The sequence below is a fragment of the Vipera ursinii genome (genome assembly GCF_947247035.1).
Source record: "Vipera ursinii genome assembly, chromosome: 2".
Taxonomy (NCBI): Eukaryota; Metazoa; Chordata; class Lepidosauria; order Squamata; family Viperidae; genus Vipera; species Vipera ursinii.
The window spans coordinates 143936063-143949558 of record NC_139513.1 but is presented as its reverse complement, the minus strand read 5'-3'; the positions used below and the strand labels follow the sequence as shown (position 1 = coordinate 143949558).

General features: G+C 40.6%; 1 protein-coding gene across 4 annotated transcripts in view; it reads right to left on the bottom strand.

Annotated features, from left to right (window-relative positions):
* The window catches only part of RAB11FIP4 (RAB11 family interacting protein 4), a 236946-nt gene that overhangs the window by 18204 nt on the left and 205246 nt on the right, over window positions 1–13496 (bottom strand). For all 4 annotated transcript variants that reach the window (XM_083353612.1, XM_083353611.1, XM_083353614.1 and 1 more), the window contains 4 exons: window positions 12386–12606; window positions 6126–6314; window positions 3491–3625; window positions 350–385 (listed from right to left, as the gene is read on the bottom strand). In XM_083353612.1, coding sequence (XP_083209738.1) covers window positions 350–385; window positions 3491–3625; window positions 6126–6314; window positions 12386–12606 — 581 coding nt within the window. The remainder of the gene's footprint in view (window positions 1–349; window positions 386–3490; window positions 3626–6125; window positions 6315–12385; window positions 12607–13496) is intronic.

Sequence of the window (13496 nt, the reverse complement as noted above, 5' to 3'; positions counted from 1 at the left end):
ATCGGATCATGCCTGACCTGTATAACTATGTTAACTGCTTCTTTAATCAATGAGGATTTTTTTTCTTTTTTTCCTCAAGGAGAGGATTCTCCCCACCTTGCCAGGCAACATATGATAGAACACAAAAAACTCAATTTGCTTAGCTTCTGCCATTTTAGTTCTGATACAGAAGACTGATGAAGTACCTTGAGACAGAAAAAGATTGTTTTTACCACAGATCAAAAAGTGCCCTGATACAATTGAATTTAGACATTATTCAAACCATATGGCTCTTCCTTCCCCATGCAATTGTCTACAGCTTGCAGCTGTAAAAGATTAGTTTTGATAATAATCCACCCATGTCTCTTACCTGCCAAAAGCTGTACTAGAGATCTTTCGGTTTGGGCTGGAATAATAATAAAAAAAAATATAGATGCAGGAGATTTTAATTGCAATACATGTTCTCATTTTAATAATTTTGGAATATAGCTGAGGCATTAAAACATAATAAAACTACAACCTTAAACTTCACACTAGACAGCAAGTCCACATGACTTGGTAGAGAGGCTTCTGAATCAGGTATTGAGGACTGCACCACAGTCATCCGCTCACAGTTAGACCCTCTTTACACCAGGCTAAGCAGCATTTAAAGGACTGAGAGTCATCACTCAGCTTCCAGACCTTATGAAAGGACAAAGGTCACCGGGTGATGGTTTGATAACACATCAGAAGTGATACGACTGACCCTTTTTCGGTTCACTTTTTGATTTTGGAGGAGTTAAAAATGGGGTGGCACCCTTGGAATCACTTAAAACCCTTTAAAATCCCCCCTCCCCGCCAAATGCACCACAATCAGAGTAGGTCCCAATTGGCATGTTGTGGGAAGCTGCGCCCTGTTCACTTTCCCCCCTTGTCCATTTCTGAGAACTGTGTAGCTTCAAGACGCAGTATAAATTAATTGTGCTGTATCCATGTAAGAAGGGTCCTGCCTGATCAGACACTAAATGTGTATCTACTCCAGCATCCTGTGCCCTTCCAGGTCCTTCTGGAAGCTGACAAACATCACTTTGCTAGTTTCCTGCCACTCTTGATTCCCAGTTTTTGGCACTGTAGTGTCAATATATTTTTGCTTCTGAAGAAAATATGTTGCCGATTGTCATGGATGATTTTACCCTCCATGAATTTTCTTTTCTTTTAAAGCTATTCTCATTAACATCATCATAACATATAACAATGATGAATGAACGCGAGTATACATGTCCCAGGATAATGTTGCAGGATCCAATCTGGGTTGGTAAGCAAGACCAGAGATTTTGTCTTCCAAGCTTCTGTAGAGATATTCCCTGAAGATGGGCTCCAGAAGGACTCCAAAAGCTTGGAAGAGAAATACCTCTGGTCCTGGTTAATGACCCAGATTGGATCCTGCAATATAACAATGGCTTTGATAATTAATGTGCAAAGCAACTTTTTAAAAATGATCAACAGAGTAAATAAATTACGGTAGTTGTTGAAAAACACTAACAGAACAACTTTTTATATTTTAAATCTGTTACACATAGCTCCATGGTGATTTAAAAAAAAGGTGGATTACTGATTTCTAAAATGGGAAGTTAAAACTGACAAGAGTGTTTTGGAATTTTTCTTCATGATTTTTTTTTAATATTGTGTGCATTTTATCACTGCATTCTTCTTTTATTCTCATTTTTGTTATTGTTAATTACCAAGTTCAATGTCCTTTGTGATGGAAAGATGGGTGTAAGATAAATATTGAGGAAGAAGGGTGGTTAAGCAATATGAAATATAAATAAGTACATCCATACATTAAAATCAACATTTGGAAGGGTTTTACTTGACGGAACTGAGAATAAACAATAGGAATAGTGGCATTCCTAGACAGGTGGCCAAGGAACAGAAACAGAACAATTAGGAAAATAAACCTCAGAAGAAAATGGAAGAAAAGAACCAAAAAGACAGACTCTGTTCCACTGGGGGGGGGAGTAATGTTCTTTCTGTCAATAAACGATTAGAGTTAATACATAAACAGGAATCTCAAATAATTAGAATGTTCCAGGCTACACTGGGTTCCCAATGGTAATACTTAGAGTTCAGGGGAGTAGAGACACTCAGTGGTTGCTGTTCCAGTGGCTATACCTGGGGACTGAGTATACGTTAGGTGTAAAAAAGGCAAATGGTGAATTCACGCCAATAAGAGCATGGCATGGGAACAGTTTTCATCCCAAGGCACAAAATCTTACAAGTTTTTCCTTAAACGTGGTCAGGGACTGAAGCTGGAATTTCCAGGCAAAAGAGAAAACAAGGTGCATGAATTCTATCACTGTGTTATGCCCTTTCCTACTAACTATTTGCCAGGGACGCGGTGGCTCAGTGGGTTAGGACGCTGAGCTTGTCGATCAGAAGGTCGGCAGTTTGGCGGGTTGAATCCTGAGTGCCGCGTAACAGAATGAGCGCCTGTTACTCGTCCCAGCTTCTGCCAACCTAGCAGTTCGAAAGCATGTAAAAATGCAAGTAGAAAAATAGGGACCACTACGGGAAGGTAACACCGTTCCGTGCACCTTTGGCGTCTAGTCATGCCGGCCACATGACCACGGAGACGTCCTCAGACAAGCGCTGGCTCTTCGGCTTTGAAACGGAGACGAGCACCGGCCCCTAGAGTTGGAAATGACTAGCACGCATGTGCGGGGGAACCTTTACCTTTACCTTTTTACTATTTAAAAGGCTGTTGCATGAGTGGTGGGAAATAGGCCAATCACTGTATCTTCACATAAAGCACAGGAGAAAATACTTAGGCAGATACAGCAAAGAGTGACTCATTCTTCAATGCCGCAGTAAACACCAGCCTTTTTAGTGTTGTTCCAGCATTAAGACAATAGAGTATAAACTGAGCTTCAGCTAAAGCCTTTGGCAGTGTTCAGCGTGGGAATAAGAAGCTGAAACCTTACACAAACACATTAGCTGAGTAGTGTAGCCATCAACACACACATGTATGAACTTTAGACTACAGATATTCAGGAACCCCAAAGCTTGAATCAAATCAGCAAGGCCAATTTTTGCTCGGCTAGATATGCTGTCTTATTTCTCAAAAACTGTTGGGGCACTAGTACTTTACTCAATGCTAAAAAGTAATGCATCCATTCAAGAGAGCCCATACTTCAGGCAGCAAGAAATAGATTTTGCTCACTAAATTATAAGCTGAGTAACCATCTTCTACAGAGTATCTCAAACGGGCCTTAAAACTGAGATCTCACTGCCATGCAAAGCACTCAGTTAAAAGGCTTAATTGATTCTACAAGTCTGCTTAGAAGCAAGGATCACTAAATTTAATGCTAATTAACCATCATGGAGGTGCCCTGCAACAACAAAATAATTGGTTAAATTATCACCATTATAAAAGGGTATCTTACCCTGGCAAAGCTTGTTTCACTAAAAAATATACTCATTCCCAACATGCTTTTCAGCAGATTCTCAGTGAAACTCCATTGGATTTACTCACCTGTTGGCTTTTAGGTTTTTCAGCCTGGCTTCCAAATCATTAAGGAGGTTGATTTTCTTGCAGCACTGGGTGCAGTAGACATCTAAGAGCTCACTGTTATAGATATGCCTCATTTTCCGTGGGGTTTGACCAGCACTGTTAGTGGAAAGACAGTGAGTTACTAAATTAGATCCTATAGGCATTATGAGGTCCAGGCTAGATTCTTGTTGTTTTATTTTCACATGATTCTCTGTACTGCTCCTTAAGGCCATAAATACAGTAGTTGCTTTTTTAAAATCCCATTATTCAGAGATTTACAGGCATTACACCTCTACTCTGCGAGCTGCATTGGCTTCCAGTTGCCCTTCGGGTGAGATTCAAGGTGCTGGTGATGACCTATAAAGCCCTAAATGGTGAGGGCCCGGGATATTTGAGGGAACACCTGCTGCCAGCATCAAGCTCCCTTCGTCCAGTGCGCTCCCACAGGGAGGGTCTCCTCAGGGTGCCGCCGGTTAAAGACTGCCGGCAGGTAACACCCAGGGGTAGGGCCTTCTCAGTGGCTGCGCCTGCCCTGTGGAACCAGCTGCCTGCGGAGCTTAGGACTGCCCCCACCCTCCGTTCTTTCCGCCGGGTCCTGAAGACCTGGCTCTTTGAGCTCTCTGGCCCAGGCTGAGAATATTTTTAATTTTAATTTTAACTGGGTTTTAATTTTCTCAGGGTTCTATTTAATCACTTTTAATTTGTTTTAACGTTTGTATTGACTGTTTTTTTAAATGCCCTGTAAACCGCCCTGAGTCCTTCGGGAAAGGGCGGTATATAAATCTAAATTAAATAAATAAAATAAATTTCCTTACTCTCAGAATGCTCCTGATAGGTCAATGCTAAATACTCTATATACATTCCCCTTTTTTAAGCCAAAGGGAAGACTTACAACCAAAACATTTCCCTTCAAGCATTGAGTGACTATCAATTAAACAGTTGTTGTTGTTGTTGTTGTTGTTGTTGTTGTTTTAAAAAAGTGGACTTAATAGCTGTGATATTTTCAGCCATGTTCCATTAAGGAAGATTATCAAGCCAGCCAGCCTCTGGGAACAACCCACTTCCTTTACTATATCAATTCTCTCTCAAGAGAAAAACTGGGAAGAAAAAAAATTGTGAAAACTAAGTTGTCCTCCAGACGGAAGGAAAAGAAGAATGGATTTAACTTTCCACTGTTTTTCTCAATATCAGTTCTACTCACAGGCATAAGCAGAGCTTTCTAGGCCAGTGATTATTAACCTTGGCAACTTCAAGGCATGTGGACTTTAATTTCCAGAATTCTGGGAGTTGAAGTCCAATATCTTAAGGTTGTCATGGTTGAGAAAGACTGTTCTAGATCCTCAGACAAACCCCTCCCCCAGCCCCTAATAATGAACAAGATCTGGTGTTGGGCACTTTCCTCACCCAGCAACAATTGAGGGCAGCTGGAGTAAAAGGGGGAGTTATAGTTGCATATTCTCTCCGTGGGGAGTCTCCTATGCTCGCAAGCCCTAAGGTGGCTAACTCCTGCTCTGACTATCTATATATTATTAGGCCAATTTATCTTGTGAACTTGGGGGAAAAATACTGTAGAAATTTCCAGCCCATATAAGCAATAGCAGTTTCCAATACTTTAACAAGACTAAAGATTCCATACTGAATTATCTTGCTATTCAGATTTTCCATTAATGTTTTTCAGTTCTGACATTAAAAATCACACATACAAAAGTATTTTCCATGCCAACCTGCAAGAGTTTTTATATCATCATCATCATCATTCATCGCACAGTCAGCCAGATGTTCAGACTGGATTTGGCATTTTTGTCTACCTATCGAGTCCTTACCAAGGACCTGGGAGAGGCAGATGTGGATGTTTGAATTGATGGTATTACAGATATTGTCGCAGAATGGAAGCAGTTCCTAGTAAAGCCGCCTTTTGCAATTGACTAATGGCGAATTTTGTCAGTGCCAATGGAGTTCAAGTGGTGCTCCAGTTGTTTTGGGATTGCACCCAAGGCGCCTATTACTATTGGTACTACCCTTGCTTGCCTTTGCCACAGTCTTTCTACTTCTATTTGTAGGTCTTTGTATTTTGTTATCTTCTCCAGTTCTTTCTCGTCTATTCTGCTGTCTCCAAGCACTGCCACGTCTACTATCCAGACTTTTTTGTCTTTCTTATTGACAATTGTTAAGTCCAGGGTGTTATGTTGCAGGTGCTTGTCTGTTTGAATTCTGAAGCCCCAGAGCAGTTTAACTTTATCATTTTCTATGACTTTCTCTATTTTATGATCCCACCAGTTCTTGCTTACAGGCCAATGATATTTCTTGCAGATCTTCCAATGCACCATTGTTGCTACTTTGTCATGCCGCTGCTTGTAATCATCATCATCATCATCAAATCATAACAATAACAACAACAACAACAATAATATATGCTGCATCTCCAATTTACTGTTTTAGGATTTAAGAAAGATACTTGCAAGGTTTCTGCCCAAAGAAGGCAGAGGCAAAAAGGTGGAGTTAGTGGAGTTAGTATTCATGAACAGCAAAGCAACTACCGTAAGTCACGATTATCTCCCTAAGTCCTTTCTCCACCTCCAACCTAAAGTGAGGCATAGCATATATTAAAGTAGCCAACCTGGAAGAAACAGATGAGCCCAGGTCAGAATAAGCATGTGTCCTGCTTTCATCATCAAGACAAGGACTGCTGGGGGTAAAGTCTACATCAACTCCTTCTCCATAGTCTTCAAACTGTTCTTCGTTACTGATCAGAGAGGCAGTGGAATAGGTGGAAAGATCAGAAGATGCAGGATTCAGCAAATTTGATCTTGGAGAAAAAGAAAGGAAACATCACGACACAATCCTAACAATAAGCTTTCCACCTTCAAAACACAAAATACTTCCAAAAACTGAAGGACATCACTTTGGGAAAATGGGCTCAAACTGGCAGAGAAATGTCAAAGCAAGCTAAAACATAAGACAATTCAGTTCTTGAACTCAAAAAGGAGGAGACACATAAAACACTTTCCTCCTCTCTATCTTTTGGGTCTCTTGTCTAATGCAGAATGACGTTGTCATAAACAATTGTTATACCATAAATATATAGTCTCTCGGTGCCTTTATAGACACATCCATATTTTGGCAATAATACAGAAGTGGTTTGCCATTGGCTGAATATTTAAGCTCTTTTAAGAACTGTATAATTACAAATACACATTCCTAATATATACCACATTGTGACTTATATACTACATACTAATGAGTTCCTGGAACTTGCTGAAATTTATTCTTCCGTGCCAATCTCTCTTCTTTCCACAAACACTTTTTCCTTAGCAGTTGTCTCCACCTTCCAAGGGGAAGCTCACATTCTTATAGAGTGAGTTCTAGACTGGGGTAGGCAGCCTTTGGTCTGTGGGGGAGTTCACTTGCCCATAATGAACTGTTCAGCAAATGCACAAGTGCCAGAATACAAATATACTCCTCACGTGCACAAAGATACCCCAGCAATTTTTCTTGTCGGAGGAAGGAGAAGATAGACTCTTAATATGTAATAATCCACTTTAGACCAATTCAGCTTTTGGCCCTAACGTACCTAAATGATCCAGCTACCAAATACTACTGGATTCTTTTAAATGATAAAGAAATGCATGGAAAGATTTAAGAAGTACATATTCATATAAGATAGTAGACTCCACAGTTTGCACATTGAACTAGGTCTTGATAGAGCTAGATTCATATTCTTATTTTTAGATGTGACACTTATGGAGTGACTTTAGACTAATTAGCTGAGTTCAGGAAAGTTGTGGAGCTGGAAGAAAAATACCTATGATGCCCTGGCCAAACTGATGGAAGGGTGACTTAGAACAAAGCCCTCAACAGATGGTTTGAGGTGTCTATGCATTTTCCAAGCTCCAATGTTAAAAGCCCTCATCTTCTTTACTGGTAGTTATTGGTAGCTTATTGGCTCATTTATTGGCAGTTAATCTTAATCTGAGAGCTACCTATCCAGGATTTTGAAAGCTATCAAACCTGTCCTTTGCTTCAACAAGTCTCAAACAAATCATTCCCTCAGAGATTCTTCAAAGCAAAACTGATCCCTTTACTTCTAAGGTTGAAATAAAGTGATCACATTGCAGTTGCTTTTATCTGCTTCAGAGCCCATCTCCGCCTTCTTCTGCAGAGCTCAGGCTAGAGGAGACCAAAAAGAGTTTTCTCTGCAGTACTATCTAAGGCAGTGATGGCGAACCTTTTAGAGACTGAGTGCCCAAACTGCAACCCAAAACCCACTTATTTTTTGCAAAGTGCCAACACGGCAACTCATATATTGACATCTTTTGTCTTAAAAGAAAAACACAATAACAAAGCTTTCAATGATACAAACAACTTTTTACTGAAAGGTAAAAAGTTTGCCTTTGGCATGCTTTTGAACAATTAATGTGATTTTTGCTGTTGTATGCATGCTGATAATTTGTCTAACTTTGGCTTATACTTTGTAAGTTTGAGAGCAACGCATGCAGCACTCAGGTCATCTGTTAGTCTGTTTCTGGTGTCAGATTTGATGTAATTCAAAGCTGAAAACAGCGCATTTGCTCCAGAGGCTTGTTTTGGCTAGGAAGGGACTTGAAAAATAGCCTTTTCCTGTGAAAACTTAACCAAAGAGAAAGGTGCACATGCCCACAGAGAGGGCTCCAAGTGCCCCCCCTCTGGCACGCGTGCCATAGGTTCGCCACTACTGATCTAAGGAGTCTCAAAACTGGGTGGTTTTGCAAAACCCCACCATCTAATTTTTGTTTCTCTGCCTTCTCTGGTCCGGGATTGGTGGCTTCAGCATTTATGCGTTGTAATGATGGGGACAAAAGAATTGCCAGTCAAAGGAGGGCAGAAGAAGAGAACTTGGGATTTGGGAAATACAAGCAGAAGACAAGTCTAAGGAAATTCAAAGTCTGACTTGAGAAACCATGCCCTTCCCCCTCCCCCCCAAGACAGTCAGGAATAAATTTAGTTCTGCGATAGGCTAGGATTGATGGGATATAGATCCTTTATAAAAGATCAGACTTCAAAATCACAATTATGTTTTCTTAAGAAAAGTCCATAGCAGTTTGTGGCACTATTTATGAACTAAATGATAATATAACTACACTATTATATTAAAAATTATATACGATAAATATATAAAATAATATAGGGAAGAGGGGAGAGAAAGAAAAAAGTAGAAATGCTATAATAAACTACCTAGAGGAAAAAAAATCTCTAGAAAATGGGAAAATAAAAAAGAACTATAAGCAGCTAAGCAAATTAAGCAAAAACTAGTTTCCATCCATTGCTTCTTGTCCTGCCAAAGCACTTGAAAGCCGGACAAGAAACAATAGATGGAAACTAACCAAAGAGAGAAGCAACCTAGAACTAAGAAGAAACTTCCTGACAGTTAGAAAAATTAACCAGTGGAACAACCTGCCTCCAGAAGTTGTGAATAATACAACACTGGAAGTTTTTAATAAGAGACTGGACAGCCATTTGTCTGAAATGGTATAGGGTTTCCTGCCTGGACAGGGGGTTGGATAGATGACCTCCAAGGTCCCTTCCAACTTTATTATTGTTGTTGTTGTTGTTGTTGTTGTTATATTATTATTATAAAGTTCTAAAAATCCCTATATTATAGCTAACTTTTGTGTGTGTTTGTGTGTGTACCCTCATTTAATGAATATATTTATAAGACTATTACATTAAATATGTTCCTTTGTCTTTTCTCCAAAATTTTGACTCTATTTTGAACAGACTCAATAAATTTTGAATTGTATTGTCTGCTCTTGTTCCTCTCTTCAGGATAAAGCCAGTTCAAATGCTGAAAACAGAAAAATTTCATTAAGCCAACACTCACAAGAGTCCTGGATACAAGCATCCTTCCATTTGGTATATGATCACATTTGAGGCAACAGTCCAAAACTGCATATATTTAATGTTCTTCATAGAAGAAAAGATTCCAGATTTGGAGAATGTAACAAAATATTGATATATTTAACCTTTAGCTGCTTTAAGAACCTAGCTCGCTATAACAACACCGTAACCAATAAGGAATGTCAAGCAGATCTTTCTCATGGTCTACCTCCTTTATGTTACTGTAGACTTAAATCATTTTCAAACAGAAAAGAGGCTTAGCAATCGGTGGCAGCAGAGCACAAGCAAGGAAGGTGTGCAGCAGAAACTGTCTAGGAGCTTGTCCAAGCCAGGTGGATTTGTACGGGCAGCTGTCACTTTAGAAAGATTTGAACCAGTGCTGGGAAACAAGAGTGATGGGAACTGTCTCCTGCAGCTTTGATCAGAGGCAGTTCAAAGCTTTCCAAATTGCTTCAACAAGATGAACTGGGTGGCCTTTCTGATTCAATGAACCAAATCAGGTCACCTCCATAGCTTTGTCAAAGGAGATTTCAGTTGCTTTGAGCTGGCTTTGTGGGGCAAATCAATATAGCTCTTGGATACTCACACAAAGGGTCTTCTGCTACCGTGCTAACAGAACCAGGAGCGTTAGGCAATTAGGACCGATATTAGTAACATTATTTTGTACATACCAGTGTACAAGTACTAGTGCAATAACCTCTGTTATGCATATGCAGATGCGTATTTGTACAAGAACCACGGGTTACCTCAATTCCTGGACCCATTATTTTGCTGCCATAGAACCAGATCGGTCCAGTAGTTAAGAATAGTGCCGCGAAGAAAGAATTCCTAGAATATTTAACCTGCCAGGCTAGAAACCAGGAGGTCTAATCCTGCCTTAGGCATGAAAGCCGGATGAGTGACTTTGGGCCAGTTACTCAATGACCTCACAGGGCTGTTGTTGTGGGGAAAATCAAAGGAAGGAGTATTATGTATGTTTGCCACCTCGAGTTATTTATAAAAATACTAAAAAGGTGTGACAAAAATTAAATAACCAACTTTGAAGTACTAAATTGTTTTACCCATTAGGAACTCTGATTTCAAGACTTGAGCTCTCTGTCTGCCCTCTGACAGAGTCAGTCCCTCTTCCCCTGATTCCTACTGCTGTCCCAACTAATCGCTTTTCCTCTTGCACCACCTTTACTTAGTGCTGCCTTTTTCTACTTCGTCAGGGTGCTTATGCAACCCCCTTACACACACACACACACACACACACACACACACACACACACACACAAACACCGGAAGAATGATTCCAAGTAAACACTATTCAGTCTCCTCATACCATTTTTCACTGCAGAATCAGCCAGGGTTGCTTTAGTGCTGCATCTTATTACATGACATGAGGAAAGGCTGGAGAATAATGGCAAGAAGAATGTAAAGACAGAGCAAAAGAAAGAGGATGAATAATCTGGGATATTTTGCATTTAGCAACTGATTTGAAGGAACTGGACCAAACTGGTTAGCTAACATCCTGATTGCTCTCTCTTTCCACTCACCTCTTCTGTTCTAATATATCGAAATTAGAGCTCTAATGATCATTAAGAATAAGTCACAGATCACATATTTTCACTTCTGTTCTGTGAGGCCTCTATGAACACCTAGGCCAGGGGTATCAAACTCGCAATGTCACATGATGTGTCGCGACGTATCACGATATTTTGCCATTGCCAGCAATGATGCATCCGGCCCATGGACCGGCAGTTTGACACCCCTGACCTAGGCCTTACAACTGCTGAAAAATCCCAAAAGCACAGAGCTCACTGTACCAAAATCCAGTATGTGATTCTTTGATATTTTTTTAACTGAGAAAACTCTAGAGCAGGGGTCTTCAAACCTGGCCCTTTTATGTCTTGTGGACTTCAGCTTCCAGAATTCCTCAGCCAGCATTCTGGGAGTTGAAGTCCACAAGTCATTAAAGGGCCAAGTTTGAAGACCCCTGCTCTAGAGCAATGTTTCTCAACCTTGACAACTTTAAGATGGATGGACTTCAACTCCCAAATTCCTGAGCCAGCAATGGGGAATCACCAAGTTAGATTATTGTAGGATTTAAATTAGGATGAAGTGGGTGGGGCAAAGGTTGTTGAAGAATATCTCCAGGTAAACTGACAAGCTTGAAGTCCACCCATCTTAAAGTTGGCACGGTTGAGAAACACTGCTGTAGAGCACGGGTGTCAAACTCGCCACATCATGTGACATGTTGTGACATATCAGGACTTTTTCCCCATTGCCAGATCTGGGGTGGGCACGGCTTCCACGTGATGGATCCAGCCCATGGGCCGGCAGTTTGACAGCTCTGCTGTAGAGGGATAGATTTTTCAAGAAATCAGTAGAAACAGCAACCATCAGCATGTTTGCCAGGGGCACTGGGTCAGGAAGACACAAGCAGGGGAGTTGTGGGTAGCTGAAGGACTGCAGGCATCTGAAAAGCAGGAAGTTATCCAATTATATTGCAGTGCTTCTGCCAATCTGCAGTATCTAACTGCACAACTATGTTGTGCTTCCAATTACCCAGCTACTCTTGGTTTTGTCCTCCATGTTAGCCTAGCAGAGTTTCTTCTATATTTATCTCAGTTTCTCTGCTAAATCATAAGCAGAACACTATGCACAAATTATTTGGACTAGCCCTTTGACGACTCCTACAAAGGCTTTGATTCCTTGTTTAAGAAGCTGAGAACAAAGGCCAAGAAGAATGATCCTCTCAAGAGAAAGGCAAAAAGTTAGCAAAAATTGGAGACTTGAAGTTAGCAAATTGATGGCTGTCAGCTCTCGCTCTCTCTCTTTCCTTCCCCCTTTATATATGCTGTAACTGAGAGACATTTTCATCAGCTGTGCTGCCATTGGTAGCCAATGATGAGGAAGCAATGCATCCATCAATACCTATTACAAGGATGAACCTGGCCTACAGCTGAAGGCATTTTAAAAGCATTAAAAAAAAGTTTTTCCAACAGTATTTGTACTCACTTATCTCCAGGCAGGAAGAGCCCATTCAACACACCATCCTTCTCAACCTTGCACACAGCTGATGCTTCTGAACTGTGGTTACTTTCAATGGCACTGTCCATATCAGACTCATGGTGGACTTCCTGCTGGGCCAAGGTCATGGTGTCTTCATCTGGAAAGAGATCTGATTCGCTGAAGGCACTTTCACGGTCCCCGTAGCCACTCTCTGGGATTTCAGTGGCCTAGTAAAGGAAAATAAATGGGAAGGGAAGAGTCAGCAAGCATGTGGGATTGCTCAAATACTTAGCAGTAATCATGAAATGGATAGAACGGGAATGTGAAACTGGCGGCCCGCGGGCTGGATGCCATCACATGCAAGCCACACCTACTCTGGCTCCGGAAAAGGAAAAAATGTTGCACTACATCATGGTATGTCACGTGACACGATCGAGTGTGACACCCGTGGGATAGAAGATCCAAGGGTCAACTTTTTATCCAATGAAATTTAGATGCCCAGGATTTGCTTTGGCACTGTTGAAAAATTGCGCTTTCACTCTCATTTTAGGTGGAAGAGCATTACAGGAATTTTATTACTCTGCCAGCTTGTCAGGAAAGAAAAGCATATTCAACTAATTGGGGTTTCAGCACAGAGAAATCGCATCTTGACTTTTTTTTTTTTAAGAAGAGGGTGACTCAGCATGTGGCTTGAATTTTCACTGGACTAACAAAATACACAAAAGTCCCTGGAAAAAAAGAGAGAAATATTCCACAGGTATTACAGATCAGTGTTTGTTCCAGCTGTCTGGTTTCAGTCTGCAACACATGCATCAGATGGAGTGCTGCTAATATATTCAATAAGCCAGTATAGTGCAATGAAGTTATATTTTGCAACTCTCTGGTCTCTTCCATCTTGTAAATCCAGGATTACACAAGAAGGGTTAATTCCCAAGTTCTTCAGAAAGGCAAGTTTACTGTTGAAACCTACCAGGTCACTTCAAGTCACATGTCAAAGAATATGCCTTGAGGCCTGATTTTAAATCTGTTACTTGTAAAACCTGCCAAGCAGATCTACCAACTCTCCCCTTTGCTGATCTTCATCTTTTACAAGCTTTACAGAGCTATAAATCAGGAT